A 16,332-nucleotide genomic window follows, 5' to 3' on the forward strand; every position below is an offset into this window, starting at 1 on the left:
TCGAAAGCCGTCTTGTACGGTGTGCATTCTGAGCTATCCCATTATAGGTCAGATGCTGAGATTCGTCCAAAACATGCGCCCGCACCCCCTTTCAGGACCTTTTCACCCTATGATTGATACCACTGGATCTTGCTCACAATTTTCTCTCGCTCTTTTCCCAGTCCATCCCGATCTTTTTCAGCGACAGAATTGGGTTCAACGATCATAAGTTGGCTGACAGCAATCCATATTGAAGTATATCTGCTTAAGGAGGAGAATGGTAAGGAAATACGATCATTGAGGAAATAGCTTGAATCTGGCAGTCTGTAAGCTAAAATGGATGAACTATAAACAAAAACAAAAGCAATAGATAACGTAAGGCTAGCTCATTGAAGTGAACGAGTTTGAGGTTTAAAACCCCTTGATGTAACAAAGAAAAGCAAAATCACCGAACAAACAAATTGCCGGGCTGTTTGAGACCGGCTCATAACAGTACTAAAAGGTAAATGATGATCATGCTGTGCGCCCCCGATCGCCTCTGCCTCGAGCTCTCCGCCGCCCTTCGCGTCCTTGAGGTGAGGTCGAGTTGCGTAACTTCTGAATCTCCCGTTCGAGCTCTTCTATCCTAGCCGCTTTTGCTTTTTTATGGGCTGGTTTCTGATTTTTTGGCTCGCTGCGGTATCTTCTATAGCGGCTGTGCGTTGGCTGAGTAGAGGCTTCACTCTCATCACTATATTCGCTCTTGATGGGGCTTCTCGTCTTCGGTCTGCGTGGGTTTGAGTGACGAGCAGTCTTGCCACGATGCCTTCTGTTACGACCACTGTCTTGCTCAATTGAGCCGTCGCTTTCACTGTCGCTATCTTCATCATCATAATCATCATCTTTGATATCATTCCACCCATGCTTTTTGCGATAGTTAGTCTCAAGCTCTTCGGCCTTTTGATAAATCACTCTATCGCCGTCTAAGGCTGAGCCGGCTGTGATGCGACGGATGAAAGATCGTCCTTCCAGAGTAAAAATACCATCTTTCCATTTGACAAGAATCCGAGTTTGCGGATAGATCATGCCTTTCGCGGGCTGGAGCAAGTTGAGAGGATCTAGCCCCTGCTCATCATCCTGTTCGATCTTCCAACCGATGCCAATAATGTCCTCTACGTCTTTTCGTTTGTATTTCCAGAACTCTTCAGGATGCCCATCCCTAGTCCCGATCTCTTTAGCAGTGCCGCGAGTCTTAGTCGTCAAAACACGTTCTACTTGACTTGGGTTGTAGCTCTCGTGTGACCCAGCTCGAATCCGATAGATCGGCGTGGAGCGGCTTCCGTACCGCACGAAGGTCTGGGATCCGGTACCTTTGGGCCACCAGAACAGCACTTTAGCCGAGCTCAATTGGCGTTGCTGTTTCATGGTTCTCGCTTCTAAGGCATCAAGGCCTGTGAGCTCATCGTGATCGACATCACTGTCTTGTTCAGCACCGGACTCTTCATTGGCTGAGAGCTCATCCCTGCCAGAAGTGGAGCTGTCGTCTTGCTCAATTCTGGGATTTGGTGTCCCAATTATTTGCTCGGCCCATATCGGACTGATATTCCAGTGCTTAGGAAGATAATGTCGTTTATTAAAGAGGGTCAGAAGATCACGAGTCTTATTGAAAGCCGACCAAAACTCCTCCGGGGAGCCGTTTGCTTCTGCCGTTCTTGCTGCTTGCCGCCAGGGCCTGCATAGGGCATTGTAGCCTTTCTCGGGAATGGTACCCGTATCCTTGTCGACATGATGCTTTTCATTGGCTATTCGAATTTCTTGGTTAAGAACCTTAAAGAAATGACGACATTCTTCGTACTTCGGCTCGTCGCTTGTGAAGAACTCCTCGACCATTGTTACTGAATGTTTCGATGTCTCTCTTCGAATAATATCCTTGACCCAGCGTCTAAGTGGTTCTGGTTCTTGTTCAATCGGAGCATCTTGTTCAGAAGCATCGCCGAATTCGCTATCCGTTCCGTCGTTTGATTCATGGTCACTCGCATTTGGGGCAAAGTCGCCTTGACGAGTTGGACTTCTAGCAAATATCACATTTCGTTCAGGCGTTTTGCCTTCTCTATCTCGACGAGCCTTTTGCCTCAATTCTTGCGTTCTCGAGGATTCAGCTTGTTGGGATTCGGAGTCGGAGCCCCCTTCCGTGGGTGCGGGTGTTTGCATATCACGGGCATTTCTCTGGGCCCTCTTTTTCGACTTTCGAGCCATAGCCAAACACAAATTCTATTGAAGTTTATTGAAATCTTTAGTGTTATGTTTTCAGAGGAAGAAGAATCATTTGATACAATTTTAGATGCGCGGCAGTGGGTATAAGAGCCCGTGCACTTGAGTCAAGGTTGCGGATTCCAAGTACATTGCTGCAGGCCTAAAACAATGCTGCAGGCCAAAAACAGTGCTGCAGGCCCAAAACAGTGCTGCAGGCCCAAAACAGTGCTGCAGGCCCAAAACAATGCTGCAGGCCAAAAACAATGCTGCAGGCCCAAAACAGTGCTGCAGACCCAAAACAGTGCTGCAGACCCAAAACAGTGCTGCAGACCCAAAACAGTGCTGCAGACCCAAAACAGTGCTGCAGACCCAAAACAGTGCTGCAGACCCAAAAAAAGGCTACAGGCCAAAAGAGCAAGCAAATGGAATATAGCTCTATCCTGGTCCATTCTGGCCCGGCTTTTGGCGTACGGGCTGGATTATCCTAGGAAGCTTGTGAGAACGTGGAACGCGGTACTTTTTGTGAAAACTCCCATATAAACCAATTACAGTAGAACAAGAGCTTTTTAGGTGCGAATCGTTCTACATTAACATATCTGAGTACTCTCATTTAAGTTCCTCGTTCTCAACTCTGGGCAAATCCACTGCAATACTGTATCATACCTGAAGATGGTAACGCTTGGATTTAAGATAGAACTGTAAAAGTGTAAGACAAAAGAAGTACGAAGGCCCAAGAAGCTTAAGGAGCACCGCTCGTCACCCATCATTAGATGTAGTGTCTTGTAAGAATGCCATCATTTGTCCCAATACATTTGAGCATTGGAAACATTTCATCTGATACCACTCGGCAACGGCCATCCAGTTCGAAATGTCCTGTTGGTGAATATGAATGGTCATTTGTGCTTCCCGGATGATTGATTTTTGGTCTTTAATCTCAGCTTCCGCTTGTGTCGCAACCTCCTTGTAGTGAAATGCTTTATCTTGGACTATCTTCAGTTTCTCTGCGAGACTCTCGTTTTCGGCTTGCATTTGAGCAACAATATCAAACTCCGCTTGTTTGTCTTTGCACTATAAAGTCAATGAGCTTAATGATTCATCCTCGAGGGCCACTCGATTTACCTTTGCAGGGACTGCAAAAAATTTCTGGCCCACTTCGCGGTAAAGCAGCATGTAGGCGCCTATCGAGTGTTTACTCATATGCTTCTGAAAAAGATGCTCGAGGGATGGATCTTCTATCTGCCATGCATAGAGACATTCGTCCTCTGTCTTCAATCGCACCTCAGAAGGATCTACTTTAATTCCAACTCTCTCGACTGGTCAGAAATATTAATACACATCATTTCAAGAAGGATATGGACCTTACATATATGCTGAGAGAGTCGCGCTCGGCAAGTTGATCGCCAAGAAGCCCGCTTCTTATTACCTGACAGCTGGATTTGTTCGTCCATCTTACTTAGAAATCAAACGTCAACAATACAGATGCTCGACTGCTTTATGTATTGCTACTCTGCGTGCGACCCGTTTCAGGTGCCGCAGTCTTATGTCATTTAGAAATCTGCTTTTTGTAGTTCGTCCTGGACTGGAAATGATGGTCAAATCTGGACAATCATATATCATCTCTTATAAGTAAAAGGCATTCTCGTAGGTCAATGTTCCTAGAGCAGAAAGAGGCTTCTAACAACAATTGGAGGTCTGAGTGACCATCTGGATTCCATGTTTCATGATAAACCTGATTCTTTTCTTTGAAAAATGCATGCAGTACTCTCCCATCTCGGGGTTGCAAGAAAGATTTTATACCCAGGCCTACAGACCAACATTGCTCCAGTTCGAGACGCCTCAAAGAAGGTAAAGGGACAGAGGAGAGAAATTCCAGAAACCTAGGGCTATCTATAAGCTTCAAGCTCTCAACTTTTGCCAAAGCAGCCTTTGCAACTTCCAGGATATTGTTGTCCTTGGTGGTAAGCTTGGAATGCATTCCATCAATTTCGAAACGTTTCAAGGCTAGTCCGGTATCCTGGGCTGCAACCACCCCCCTAAGTATCGCCTCAAGGTGAACAAGAAGTGAGTTCTCACCAGAACTAAGAAATATGCGATGAGCGAACCAAAGAAGCTGATCCTCTTTGGCTCCATGAAAAGAGAGCTTAACAGTACTCAGGTTAAAGAGATGCCGAAGTGAGCCCGTAAATATATGGATATCCATCCGCTCTTTCAAAAGCATATTCTGAGCTATAGCAAGTCTTTTGAAATAGGCAAATATCGCGTTGTAGGAAAACTGCTTTCCTTGAAGTGCCCAATGGAAATCTTTTTGATCTCTAGCATACTCCTGTGGAGTGTAGATGCAGGCAGAAAAATAGTCCCAATGCTGGATCACTGGAAAAATAAGTAAAGAGCCGAATAAAGAGCTGGGTAATCACATACATGGGTCGACCAACTCTAATGCATCATAATGAAGCACTCTCACATACTGCGCCAAAGAGGAAATTGCTAGCCTCTCGAACCTCTTCATGCCTTGCTCTGAGAACTCGACTTTGAAGGTGCGAAAAATGTCCGGGGTGCTGACCGATCTGCAAATTTTATTGACGAGGGAAAACGATTTCATGGAGTCATGATCGAGGTCGACAACAATCAATCTCAATAACTCGAAGGGTAGATCTGCCAAAAATCCCATTGTGCTTCAAATCTAGGAGAGTCTTGGTTGAACTGATCTAAGAGTGCAAAGAAGGTTTTTCCTCCTCGGAGTGAGATAAGCATTCGATTATATACTTCCAATTCCCCTCGTCATGCGTTCTGTGTAGCTGTGGTTTTATGGCAATAACTGCTATTCTAATCACAGCAAATGTTGCGACACTGTTCCGGATACCTCGAACCAACTATTTTCGACACAGTGCCGAGCAAAAAGTGCCTGTGTACCGTAGCCTCGCTTACAGGAAGAACTCATATATTTCATGATCACAGAGCTAGGTCTTAACCATTTGAGGCATTTTCTTCTCAAGTCTGACGATCAATGGAAAATGAAGGGTTCTATTTCCTGCTCGTGGTCATATCTCATGCCTGAAATTAAACTTGCGAATTAAATAACCCTGTATTTATGTGCCACCATGTTTTCTTTTACAGTTGTCTGGGGGTTTCTTCATAACATAAAAGGAAACGAGGTACATCTTTCCTATTCACAAAAAGAGAGAAAAAAGTTCCAATAGAGAAACCCAGACGAATGATACAGTAGCGACCGCGTTCGCCTTCCATGTCAGGAACAGAGAGATCGTCTTTCAAACCCTAATCACATGATACGCTAATCCAAACAAGAATAGCGCGTAAATCATTCGTTTTGTAGTGAACAAGGTAATCAATACCAGAAGTTTAAGATACCAGTATAGAAGATACAAGTCTACAATTTGACGCCTAGACTGGAAGTTCGATGCAAATTGAGCAAACATGGCAGCCCTTGAAAGCGCAACCTGTCAACAGTTCCACTCTCCACTACACAAAATGATTGGTTGTGAGAATATTTTGACTTCGCCTCACTTTTTAACCCCGCTCTCCACTCCTGAACTCTAGATTTCATTCCCCAAACTTTGGCTGTATAATGAATCTGTTTGTCTCATGTTCAGAGAAATTCATAGGCTATTCGATCTTCAAACCTAAACGTTCTTTTTTCTCATCATGGCAGCCAGGGCCTCTCTATCCCATGGCGATTACACGGTCGGATGGATATGCGCCTTACCCTTGGAGATGGCAGCCGCAAAGCTGATGTTAGACTCCAAACACCCGAGTCTACCACGGCCGCCGACAGACCAAAATACGTACATTCTGGGAAATATCGGGGATCACAACATCGTTATTGCCTGTTTACCAAGCGGTGCTTATGGGAACGTATCAGCTGCTACAGTAGCGATGCAGTTGCTCTCGACTTTCCACTCTATCCGGTTCGGTCTAATGGTCGGTATCGGTGGAGGGGTACCAAGCAGCAACGCAGATATTCGACTAGGCGACATTGTGGTGAGCCAGCCAGCGGACACATCTGGAGGCGTGATTCAATACGATCTCGGCAAAGCGTTAAGTGGCGGTCAATTCCAACGAACAGGGATGCTGAACCGGCCACCTAAGGTCCTGCTAACTGCCCTCGCTACACTCCAAGCCCACCACTTCACCGAAGACAGTCGAGTCTTTGAATTCATATCCGACGTCCAAGCCAAAATGAAATCGCGGACGGCTGCGAATTTTGCACGACCGACCAAGAGCGACTTTTTATACCAAACTGAATATGACCATAGAGCATCAGCCACGTGCGTCGATTGTGATAAGTCAAAACTGACTCTACGGCCTTCTCGGGATCATGAAGAACCGGTAATTCACTATGGACTGATTGCATCTGGAAATCAAGTAGTGAAAGATGGCAAACAGAGAGATCAGCTAGCTCAGGAACTAGGGGTCCTCTGTGTGGAAATGGAAGCGGCCGGACTTATGAATGACTTTCCTTGCTTAGTGATCCGGGGCATTTGCGACTATGCTGACTCACATAAAAATAAGGAATGGCAAGGATATGCGGCAGCAGTGGCAGCAGCCTATGCTAAGGAGCTTGTTTTAATAGTTCCAATCGACCAGATTGAGACTACTCCAACAGCACGAGATACTCTAGCAGACTCTGGTAAGAGTTTCTAAATCTAAATTCGTGGCATTCCTTATCTGATTAAACCTGATGACTAAATCAAGCTTTCCGTGTGTAGTCCACCGCTTCAACATCCCCCTAGACCTTACCGCAGTTCCTGTGATTGAGGAATTTATTGGGCGACAAAACGAGCTAGATAATCTATGGCAGTATCTCCAACCAACAAATTCGACATCGCGGAAAGTTGCAATCCTTCATGGGCTTGGTGGGATGGGAAAAACACAGCTAGCGATTCGCTTCGCGCGAGATCATAAAAGTGATTTTACGGCTATCTTCTGGCTTAGTGGCAAGGATCGAGATACGCTCTTACAATCGTTAAGCTTTGCCTTAAACCGACTACCAGGACAGGGTTGGGATAGCGAGGCGACTAATGAAGGAGAGGTAGAGCAACGAGCCAGACATATGCTACGGTGGCTAGCATTGGAGGGCAACTCGCGCTGGCTGATCATTTTTGACAACATCGATCGATACTCCCCTTTTAATAGCGCTGCTGATAAGGGATATGATATTGCGGAATTTTTCCCCAAAGCAGACCATGGCTCTATCCTTATCACTTCTCGACTTCAAACGCTGAGTGAGCTAGGGAAGTCTTTCCCAGTTCACAGGCTTGACTCTCATAACTCAATTGAATTACTCCGACAAAGCAGTGGTCTATCAGCAAGGAACACCACCAGCAAATTTGATGTCAATCCAGGTACTAAAGCACTTCCAAAAAAGACGTTACAGATAATACTAATATATACAGATCTCCTTACTCTTGCCAATCGTCTAGATGGACTACCTTTGGCCATCGTTATCGCCGGGGCTTTTATGCGGGAAACTGGAACCAGCATCACTAAGTACTTGCAGTACTACCAAGAAGCTTGGTCTAAGCTACAGCGGCAATCAAATCCTGGACGTCAGTACCAGCAAGGCAATATGCTACAAACATGGATGATCTCATATCGTGAAATCCAGAGGCGTGACCCAAGGGCAGCAGACCTTCTATTGTTACTTGCCTGCTTCGATAATCGTGATATTTGGTTCGAGTTATTAGGAAATGCATCTAATAGCTCCGAAGTTCCAGATTGGCTCGAAAGAGCCATCTCAAGTGAACTTGGGTTCAGAGATTGCGTGAGGCCCTTGATAGAATTCTCTCTTGTTTACACAAAGCAACAAAAAGGAAGCTATGCGATGCATCCTGTAGTACAGGATTGGTGCATCCACATAGCCAGCACGGATAAAAGTGTGGATTCCCTCCAGCTTAATGAACTAGCACTCGTATGTGTTGGATACTCGGTTCCTACTGCAAGTGAACGTGATTATACGAGGCTAGAGCGACGGCTTATTCCACACGCGATTGCCGTGCGCAATAGACAATACTCTGCCGACAAACTTTCCATTTTGGGAGGATTTCATGGACTTGGCAATCTCTACAGAGATCAAGGGAAGCTGAAAGAGGCAGAGGACATGTACCAGCGAGCACTGGCAGGCTATGACAAGGCCCTCGGCCCAGATCATACGTCCACCCTAGATTCAGTCCACTGTCTTGGCATTCTCTACTCTGATCAAGGGAAGCTGAAAGAGGCAGAGGAGATGTACCAGCGAGCACTGGCAGGCTATGACAAGGCCCTCGGCCCAGATCATACATCCACTCTAGATACAGTCAACAACCTTGGCAATCTCTACAAAAATCAAGGGAAGCTGAAAGAGGCAGAGGAGATGTATCAGCGAGCATTGGCAGGCTATGACAAGGCCCTCGGCCCAGATCATACATTCACTCTAGATACAGTCAACAACCTTGGCAATCTCTACAAAAATCAAGGGAAGCTGAAAGAGGCAGAGGAGATGTATCAGCGAGCATTGGCAGGCTATGACAAGGCCCTCGGCCCAGATCATACATTCACTCTAGCTACAGTCAACAACCTTGGCATTCTCTACTTTGATCAAGGCAAGCTGAAAGAGGCAGAGGAGATGTATCAGCGAGCACTGGCAGGCAAGGAGAAGGCCCTCGGCCCAGATCATACATTCACTCTAGATACAGTCAACAACCTTGGCATTCTCTACTTTGATCAAGGCAAGCTGAAAGAGGCAGAGGAGATGTACCAGCGAGCACTGGCAGGCTATGACAAGGCCCTCGGCCCAGATCATACGTCCACTCTAAATACAGTCCACTGTCTTGGCATTCTCTACAGAGATCAAGGGAAGCTGAAAGAGGCAGAGGAGATGTACCAGCGAGCACTAGCAGGCTATGACAAGGCCCTCGGCCCAGATCATACGTCCACTCTAAATACAGTCAACAACCTTAGCAATCTCTACTCTGATCAAGGGAAGCTAAAAGAGGCAGAGGAGATGTACCAGCGAGCACTGCCAAACAATGAGAAGGTCGCACATCTCAATGCTAGTACGGCACGGCGGGCTATTAAGAAATTCGCTAGATTGTTTAAATAATAAGACTACAAGAATTGCATGCCTGTAATGGAATTCGGAAAAATGGCTACATCACTGCAGTTTATCTTCTGTATGACTTAAATAGGATCGTAATATCACAGCGTCAACGTGGAGAAGGCTACGGTGAAATCATTGGTATAACCGAAGCCTGAATCTATCTATCCTGTGGACGGACGATGCATGAAAGATACGATTAATTTACTCAGAGTCCCGTGCGGTAGATGATACCTGTTCAATGGTTGTCCTGGTATGTTTTAGATCTGTACTACTAAATGTACAGATACCCAAGTTGGTAATTTACTTGATCCGAGTCATACGATTCACACTTGAAACAGATATTGAAACATAACTTAACCAAATATGGATTAGCATATCATGTGATTAGGGTTCAAAAGAGCTTCTATGTGTTGTTCGATATGGAAGGCGATAGCGGTCGGCACTGTAGCCATTTGGTCTTTGGATCTCTTTATTTAAGTATCAAAGGATCAAAAGGTCATAAATTGAAAAGCAAGAAGCTCGAATATCTAATCTCTTGGGCATAAATTTGGAATTAATAGGCCTTCGGTCGAACTAGAAAGAAGGGAGCCCTGGTATACTCCAGCCAACACAGCCCAGCACCAAAGCCAACACGATTGACCCTGCCACCATGAAGGCTGTGGCGCTATCCAGTGCCCAAGGATGTTTGGTTGGAGTAGCTGCATTTGTGGCCTTTAGAATACCAGTAGTTGCAGTGACTTGTACCGGCGGCCACACTGGCTTTGCCGTAATACTGCCGTCAATTGTAATTGGGACAAAAGATTCAGGTAGAATCTCTGTTACCCTGTTGTAAATTTGATCTTTGTTCCAATTGATATCCTTCGGCGTTAAGGTAGAAATTGCTGAAAGAGTCTCCTTTCCATAGAAGCAGTCGAGGTATTCCGATAGATACGCATCAAGCGCTGCAGTGCTAATGTATACTTCATTAGCCCTATGGAATCCGTAATACAGCCATAGCATTTACTTTCTTTGAATATTGGCTAGTATCGATTCAGCAGGGATGAAAACGATAGTGAGTATCACTACATCCATAGAGACACTGCCGTCTGGAGCCTGATTGGCTTCCGAAAAGGTGGCACAAAATGTCGCCATGTCTTCATCCTTATATGATTATGTTAGAATTATCAGTTACATTCAGTTACATGTTCATGATTTCATATATACCTGTGCCCGGAGGCTGGCTGTGTGCCTGTGGTCTTGAAACTTTGGTGAAAATGAACCGGCACACTGTCTTCCAGCTATCGTAGTAGCACCACAGAGTAAACTGCAACGACCGAAATGCATTTTTTTGGAAGTTATCTGTTTGAGTGGGAATGGACAAAATAAGAAACCATATGGGCTGACAGGAGTTGTACAATGCTATATAAAATTTGTTTCATTGCTGAGTCCCATTGCAAAAATTCCAAATTGACGCCCTAGCTCTGTAAGGATAAGAAATTCTATCCACTTACTCGGCGCAGGGATAACAAAAACAGTGCTGCTAGAATTATATAATGCATACAGCTCTTCTGCGCTCATTGGTCACCGATCCTTGTTATTGCGATCCCATGTTGGCCACCGCGACTGCGACACTGTCTCAGAATCCTGGCAGAATTGATAATTAGCTTTGGTTGTAGATGTGAGCTCTAGCTACTTATCGGCCACAACAGCCTTGATGGTTGGGATAGATTTTATTATCGGTTATCGTGGCTGCCTAATAGACCGTGTCCCGTTTACCAGGGAATAGACGGCCCATATAATATCCAATGTGAACGGAAATTTACGCCCCATTTGGTGATTAAGATGTTTAGCGCAATGGGGCTCCAATAGGAAATGGGGCTCCAATATGAAATGGGCCGAGATTCCGGGATGGCGAAATATAAAGAAGAAAATATGAGATTAGTTCTTTGATTTGTCATTTATCATGCCATTAAACGGTTTGGAGGCAGGTCGTCAGTGTAATGAAAGGTTTGGAATGGGCCGGTAGCTTCCGGGCCCCCTTTAGGTAGTGATCTCCATAAACCCCATGTGGCTCAAATTTGAGTTTTGGGGAACAAGGAATGTCTACCATTACTTGATTCAAGATCTCGTGCATTAGCACTTCCCCAACGCTGCGCCAATTTCCACAGATGCAGACTCGTTTGGGTTGACACGCCCGTCCATTATTTTTCCAACCATCCTATATAGACGACTAGAACGGAAAAAATAACATTATTATGTGAACTTGGAGGAAATAATATTGAAGAACCTCGCGCAGCACGCAAACTATCCTATCTAATATCTCAGCTCTTGGTCGAAGGTGTATTCGTGATGATTTTGACATTCGGTTCTTCTGACGAGCGAACAGAGGACCTAAATAACCCCCCATTTTCTTTGGGGAGTCGTTGAGACAACTGGTCTAAAGTAGACTGAAGATCTTGCACAGTCTGTTCCCGAGCATGGAGGATAGACTGAAGACAATTGATCGACTCTCGCTGACGGTGATTTTCCAGCAAAAGACGATCCATTGTTTCCTTGTCATCGGCAGATCGGGAATTTTGCTTTTCTTGATTCAATCGATGTAACCATGAATCAATATTTGGGTATACCTCATTGAGACGAGACTCGAGCTCCCGCACTTTGTCCCTTTCCAAGTGGAGACTTTGAGATAATGCTTGACAAGTTTCCGTCGCATGGCGCAATGAAACCTCAAGCTGCGATTTTTGATGCTGCATCCCAGAAATCGACCTTTCACAATAGAGGTGTAATTTTTGATACGCCACAGAATCGCTATTGATTCTGAGTTCTAAGCGTTCTTGGTAAAGCTTGGACTGTTGTTCTTGTCGCAAAAGCTTCTCTACCAAGAGGAAGACGTCGTGGTTATATGTTGCGGTGTCGATGTGGTCCTAATTAATGAATCAGCATATGTATTGCGTATTGTGGATTGAATGTAGGCTTTACTCGACGAATAGTAGCAGATGACGGCGCTACCTCTAGATTTTGATATTGGGTTCCGGAAGACATATCTTGAACAATTAGTTTAGCCTACGAAGACCTGAAAAGTCGCCTCTTTTATCGGTTGTTAAACTCTTTAGGAGGTGATACAACAAAGGTAACCGTGGGCTGCCAGAACCTACTAACTTAGGACTGGATTCAGTGTCGCAGGATTTGGCTGGTGTCATAAGTTGTTTTTAGTGTCGCGAGTCATTTTCGGTGTCGCGGAAAGATTCACGCCGAGTTGTGGAGACATTCTCACGGGCCAGAGTTGGTCCGAGATAGCTACACGTATCGATACGACAACGAACGATATGCTGCCTGCAAAACGGTCAGAGTTATGGCCGCCCATCCTCATCACAGAAATCGTCGGGTAGTCCTTCTTTTCCGGTATCACCTATAGATCCTTCATCCAACACTCCCATCTCATTAGATGACATGCTCGAGTATTAATGTCTATACTCTAGAAAATACACAAGTCTCAGTTTTTGTGTTGTAAGTGGCGTTATATCGCCCTGATCAGTCTCACCTCTGCTTACGTCATGGGGTGATAGAGCGCATCGCGGATAAGATCTGCATGCTTCTAGAAAAGGGCGCTGTAAGCCTCCTTTTTTCTCTACAAGTTGTTTCCATGCCAAGCTAAGGTCGAAGCCTCTCGTCTTTAGTTTTGATTGCATATTCTACACATTACAATGAGTCGATATGTTGGTCAACGGCTTGAACCCATATCCGAGGAAATTACTCCTACGGACCATCAAATCTTATGCCTAGGAGGCACATCATCCAACCTAGAGAGACTACAGTCCCGGTTGCAGCATTCAAAGCGACAATCTCCAGATTTGAAGTCCCAGCTCGAAGAAACTGCGTATCAGATGAGCTATCTCAGAGCCGAGCTTCAGTGGCACAAAGAGACCCAACAGATACTCTTCCAATTCCAAGAAAGCGTGTTTGATATCTTCAGCTCCCTAGAAGATTCTCTCGCACGGGCAACAGCGCGCCTACATGAGTCGGAGCAGCAGTACTTAAGGCTTTGGGGATCCGAATCTAGCGGCGGAGCTAGGGGTTTTTTATAGATTTTGAAATGTGCAAGGAACCATTGGACGTGAAGGAACTCTGAGCTGTGAGATCTACCGGTTGCAATCTTAGTATAGTTTGGCTTCTTTTCATCTCTTTTAGAAAATAACAGTGCATATTGTCGAAATTGAAATGTGCTAGTGATCAAAAGCTAGTTATATATCTTGCTCATGGTAGCGACTTGCTAGTTCACCAAGTTCCTGCATTACCGTTTGCTCCCTCCTTATGACCTCTAGAAGATATTCATTGATAGTTTTGAACCTGGCCTCCAAGCATTGCGTTTCTTGATGCAATTTGGCCATGCTGTCCTCCAGACTTTCCATTCGGTGCTCCATACTGTCCAAACGGTGCTCCATATCATCGAAGCGGCTATTTAGGCCTTCGATCTTAGTGCCTAGCGTTTGAGAAAGGACACTAAACTGGCCTATCATAGTCATAAATTGCTTCAAGGTGAGAGATAGCTCTGTATCCGTATGCAAGGTAGTGTCAGTCTCCTCGGAGACGTGCGTGCTAATTGGGGCTGACAAAAGCAATTCGGTTTGGCTACAAGATTCTTAGCTCTAGCTAGGAATTAACGTGGAGAAAATGGATACCTAATCCCATTTGATCGATAGTCGCATCCATCACCGTACGGCCCTGTCATCAGAGGGGCCCTAGTGGATTCGGGGCACCCTTCAGACTCAAAACATTCATTTCCCATGGCCAAATTGTGCTGTTGAACGAAAGCATCCAGACCATTGTATGAGTCAATGTTTTCTTGTGTATAAAGCGTGGTTTCGTTGGTGTCAAAACATAGAGAGGAAGTAGGGGTCTCCCACAGATTGGCAGGGACATTGAATGCCATGGACTCCTCATAAGACATGTTTGAGGCAAAATAGAAGGATTTAAATTAGTTTTAGATGCCGGATACCGACTTATATTTCTTGCTTTGTTCTTAATTGCTTAGCTAACAAAGCCCAAGACATGGCATACCCTGGCGCTGTTACCCCTGTTTAACTTTTGCCTCTTGGATTTGATGGAGGCCAGAGCGGCTCTTGACAAAAGTACAGCCCAGTCTGGAATCTATACCAGTCAAAGTGGGCTAGGGTGAGAACGGGGTGAGAACGAGGTGAGAACGCTTTTCCTTGATTAATTAGTAAAAATGTGGGCGATAATATCACCCTAGTTTTGAAACACGTTTGCCAAATGAAGGACTACTGTTAACATTCAAATACTTCGCACCGTAAGGCACAAGAGAAGCATGTTTCTAAGTTTCACTTCACCATGCAGAATTCTATAGACATTGGCTGGCTTGATGTTGGCACCCGTGAAGATTCTACGTTTGCAATCCAGGACCACGGCCGGCTGCAACGTGTGGTCTCCGAGTTGCGCGATCAAGACAACCAATATCCATCATTATGTGTATTCCTCGGCGGGAAAACCAAGAATCACGCTCTTCAGCAGCTCTACCCTCTGAACAATATAAGAAGGCATGAATCTGAGGCGCCAATAAAATTGCGATACGATGTCGCTTCCTTAGAAAGCCGCCGGCCAGTGTTATTGGCTGATGGTGAAATTCCGCACACCGACAAGTTTTACACTGCGAAGAGATTTGAGGCCGGCGTTGGCCATCCAATTTTGTGGAACAACTATTCAGCGGCCAAAATACTACTGGTACTGTGGTCGCGATTGATATTTGTCTTCACAGATGTAGTTTGCGTCTTCATTGACGACGCTACCTGCATTGAAGAGGTCGTGCACTTTCTAGTTAGCTGTTTACAGCTTCGTTCTGCATCCTCCTTTTCTTCGCGATATTTACCAAGGGTGATATTTATTTATGGCCCATCGGTGAGAAAAGGCGAGAGGGATATGTCTGATATAGGATTACTCAACAGGGGAATCCAAGAGAGCGGATATAACGATCTATCTAGGGTGTTCTCTAGCTCTATATCTTTATACCTACAGGACCATCAGTTCTCCGATATCACAAAATTCCAACGCATCAAAGCGTTAATCACAGAACAAGTCGATGCCGTCTCCTCTATCCGACAAGAAAATCAAGCCCGGCCGAATGCAACGCATTTGAAGGCATTATTTCAATTAGCGATCCAACACACCTTAAAGGATATTTCTCATCCTTTCGATTTTGTGAAAGCAACGAGGAGGGATCGCCCAGTAAGTTGGTGCGCAGAATCGCATTTGGCGCATTATCTTGAGATCGGCCACCGCGCTAATCTCCCCCTCTCGGGATTGGCCCCAACAATTGCGTCAGCGCTTTTCATGGATCATTATGTACCCAAGATGCTTGGTCAGTCCCGTGTTAACGTTTCATAGGCCGAAGCTAACATAAGATAGCTATAAACCCCGGCATGGTATTTAAAACGTTGTACCGGTCCGTTGTTATTACGGCGTATCGTATTTCCAAGGCATTATGGCCCGAGATGTGTCCCGGGAAAGAAACTGATCTTGTTGAATCTAATTTTATGCGCTTATACGAGCGATTCTCGGAGAACGCAGTCTCCTCGGCAAATTTACGCAGAGAACAACTCAAGTCCTCCAGTGGTCAGTTATCTCGCATGCGAAGCAGTCGTATCTGTCTATTTTGTCTTCTGCGTTCTGCGCAACATGTTCTGGCATGTGGACATACAGTGTGCGACCGATGTGCTCAGATTTTCGGCAGGCCTACCTTAGGATTGGAGTATCAGTTCACCATCAAGGGTTGTCTCTGTTGCCTCTACCAGAGGCCGTTAGTGGTAGATGTTCTTCCGCCGACTATGAGCCCTACAATTCTTGCCATCGACGGCGGTGGGGTTAGAGGGGTAATTCCGTTGGAGTTCCTGCTTCTGGTGCAGGAACATCTGCGCCCGTGCGCGATACAAGACGTGGTAGATCTCGCACTCGGGACAAGTTCCGGTCAGTCAGCCGCCTCATGATGCAATTATGGTGTCGTCCAATCAGGAAACCTAATAATAGATATTTTAGGT

General features: G+C 45.4%; 6 protein-coding genes across 6 annotated transcripts; 2 read left to right on the forward strand and 4 right to left on the reverse strand.

The window, feature by feature from the left end:
* Positions 1-492: 492 nt before the first annotated feature.
* N7529_007957 (uncharacterized protein) lies at positions 493-2,214 on the reverse strand (the record flags this gene model as incomplete). Its single annotated transcript, XM_057243484.1, has 1 exon — positions 493-2,214. The coding sequence occupies one exon, from the start codon at positions 2,212-2,214 to the stop codon at positions 493-495; it is 1,722 nt and encodes a 573-aa protein (XP_057095022.1).
* A 753-nt stretch (positions 2,215-2,967) lies between these two features.
* Positions 2,968-3,381, reverse strand: N7529_007958 (uncharacterized protein; the record flags this gene model as incomplete). The annotated part of the gene is made up of 2 exons (XM_057243485.1): positions 2,968-3,279; positions 3,331-3,381. The coding sequence occupies 2 exons, from the start codon at positions 3,379-3,381 to the stop codon at positions 2,968-2,970; spliced, it is 363 nt and encodes a 120-aa protein (XP_057095023.1).
* A 2,490-nt stretch (positions 3,382-5,871) lies between these two features.
* On the forward strand, positions 5,872-9,307 carry N7529_007959 (Pfs, NB-ARC and TPR domain protein; the record flags this gene model as incomplete). Its single annotated transcript, XM_057243486.1, has 3 exons — positions 5,872-6,856; positions 6,936-7,571; positions 7,623-9,307. The coding sequence occupies 3 exons, from the start codon at positions 5,872-5,874 to the stop codon at positions 9,305-9,307; spliced, it is 3,306 nt and encodes a 1,101-aa protein (XP_057095024.1).
* A 2,297-nt stretch (positions 9,308-11,604) lies between these two features.
* N7529_007960 (uncharacterized protein) lies at positions 11,605-12,483 on the reverse strand (the record flags this gene model as incomplete). The annotated part of the gene is made up of 3 exons (XM_057243487.1): positions 11,605-12,207; positions 12,263-12,346; positions 12,439-12,483. The coding sequence occupies 3 exons, from the start codon at positions 12,481-12,483 to the stop codon at positions 11,605-11,607; spliced, it is 732 nt and encodes a 243-aa protein (XP_057095025.1).
* Positions 12,484-13,524: 1,041 nt separating this feature from the next.
* N7529_007961 (uncharacterized protein) lies at positions 13,525-14,231 on the reverse strand (the record flags this gene model as incomplete). Its single annotated transcript, XM_057243488.1, has 2 exons — positions 13,525-13,912; positions 13,963-14,231. The coding sequence occupies 2 exons, from the start codon at positions 14,229-14,231 to the stop codon at positions 13,525-13,527; spliced, it is 657 nt and encodes a 218-aa protein (XP_057095026.1).
* Positions 14,232-14,632: 401 nt separating this feature from the next.
* Positions 14,633-16,281, forward strand: N7529_007962 (uncharacterized protein; the record flags this gene model as incomplete). Its single annotated transcript, XM_057243489.1, has 2 exons — positions 14,633-15,656; positions 15,704-16,281. 2 exons carry the CDS (start codon positions 14,633-14,635, stop codon positions 16,279-16,281), a joined length of 1,602 nt encoding a protein of 533 aa, XP_057095027.1.
* Between the last annotated feature and the right edge of the window lie 51 nt (positions 16,282-16,332).

This window comes from Penicillium soppii (genome assembly GCF_028829465.1).
Source record: "Penicillium soppii strain IBT 18220 chromosome Unknown utg000006l, whole genome shotgun sequence".
NCBI lineage: Eukaryota > Fungi > Ascomycota > Eurotiomycetes > Eurotiales > Aspergillaceae > Penicillium > Penicillium soppii.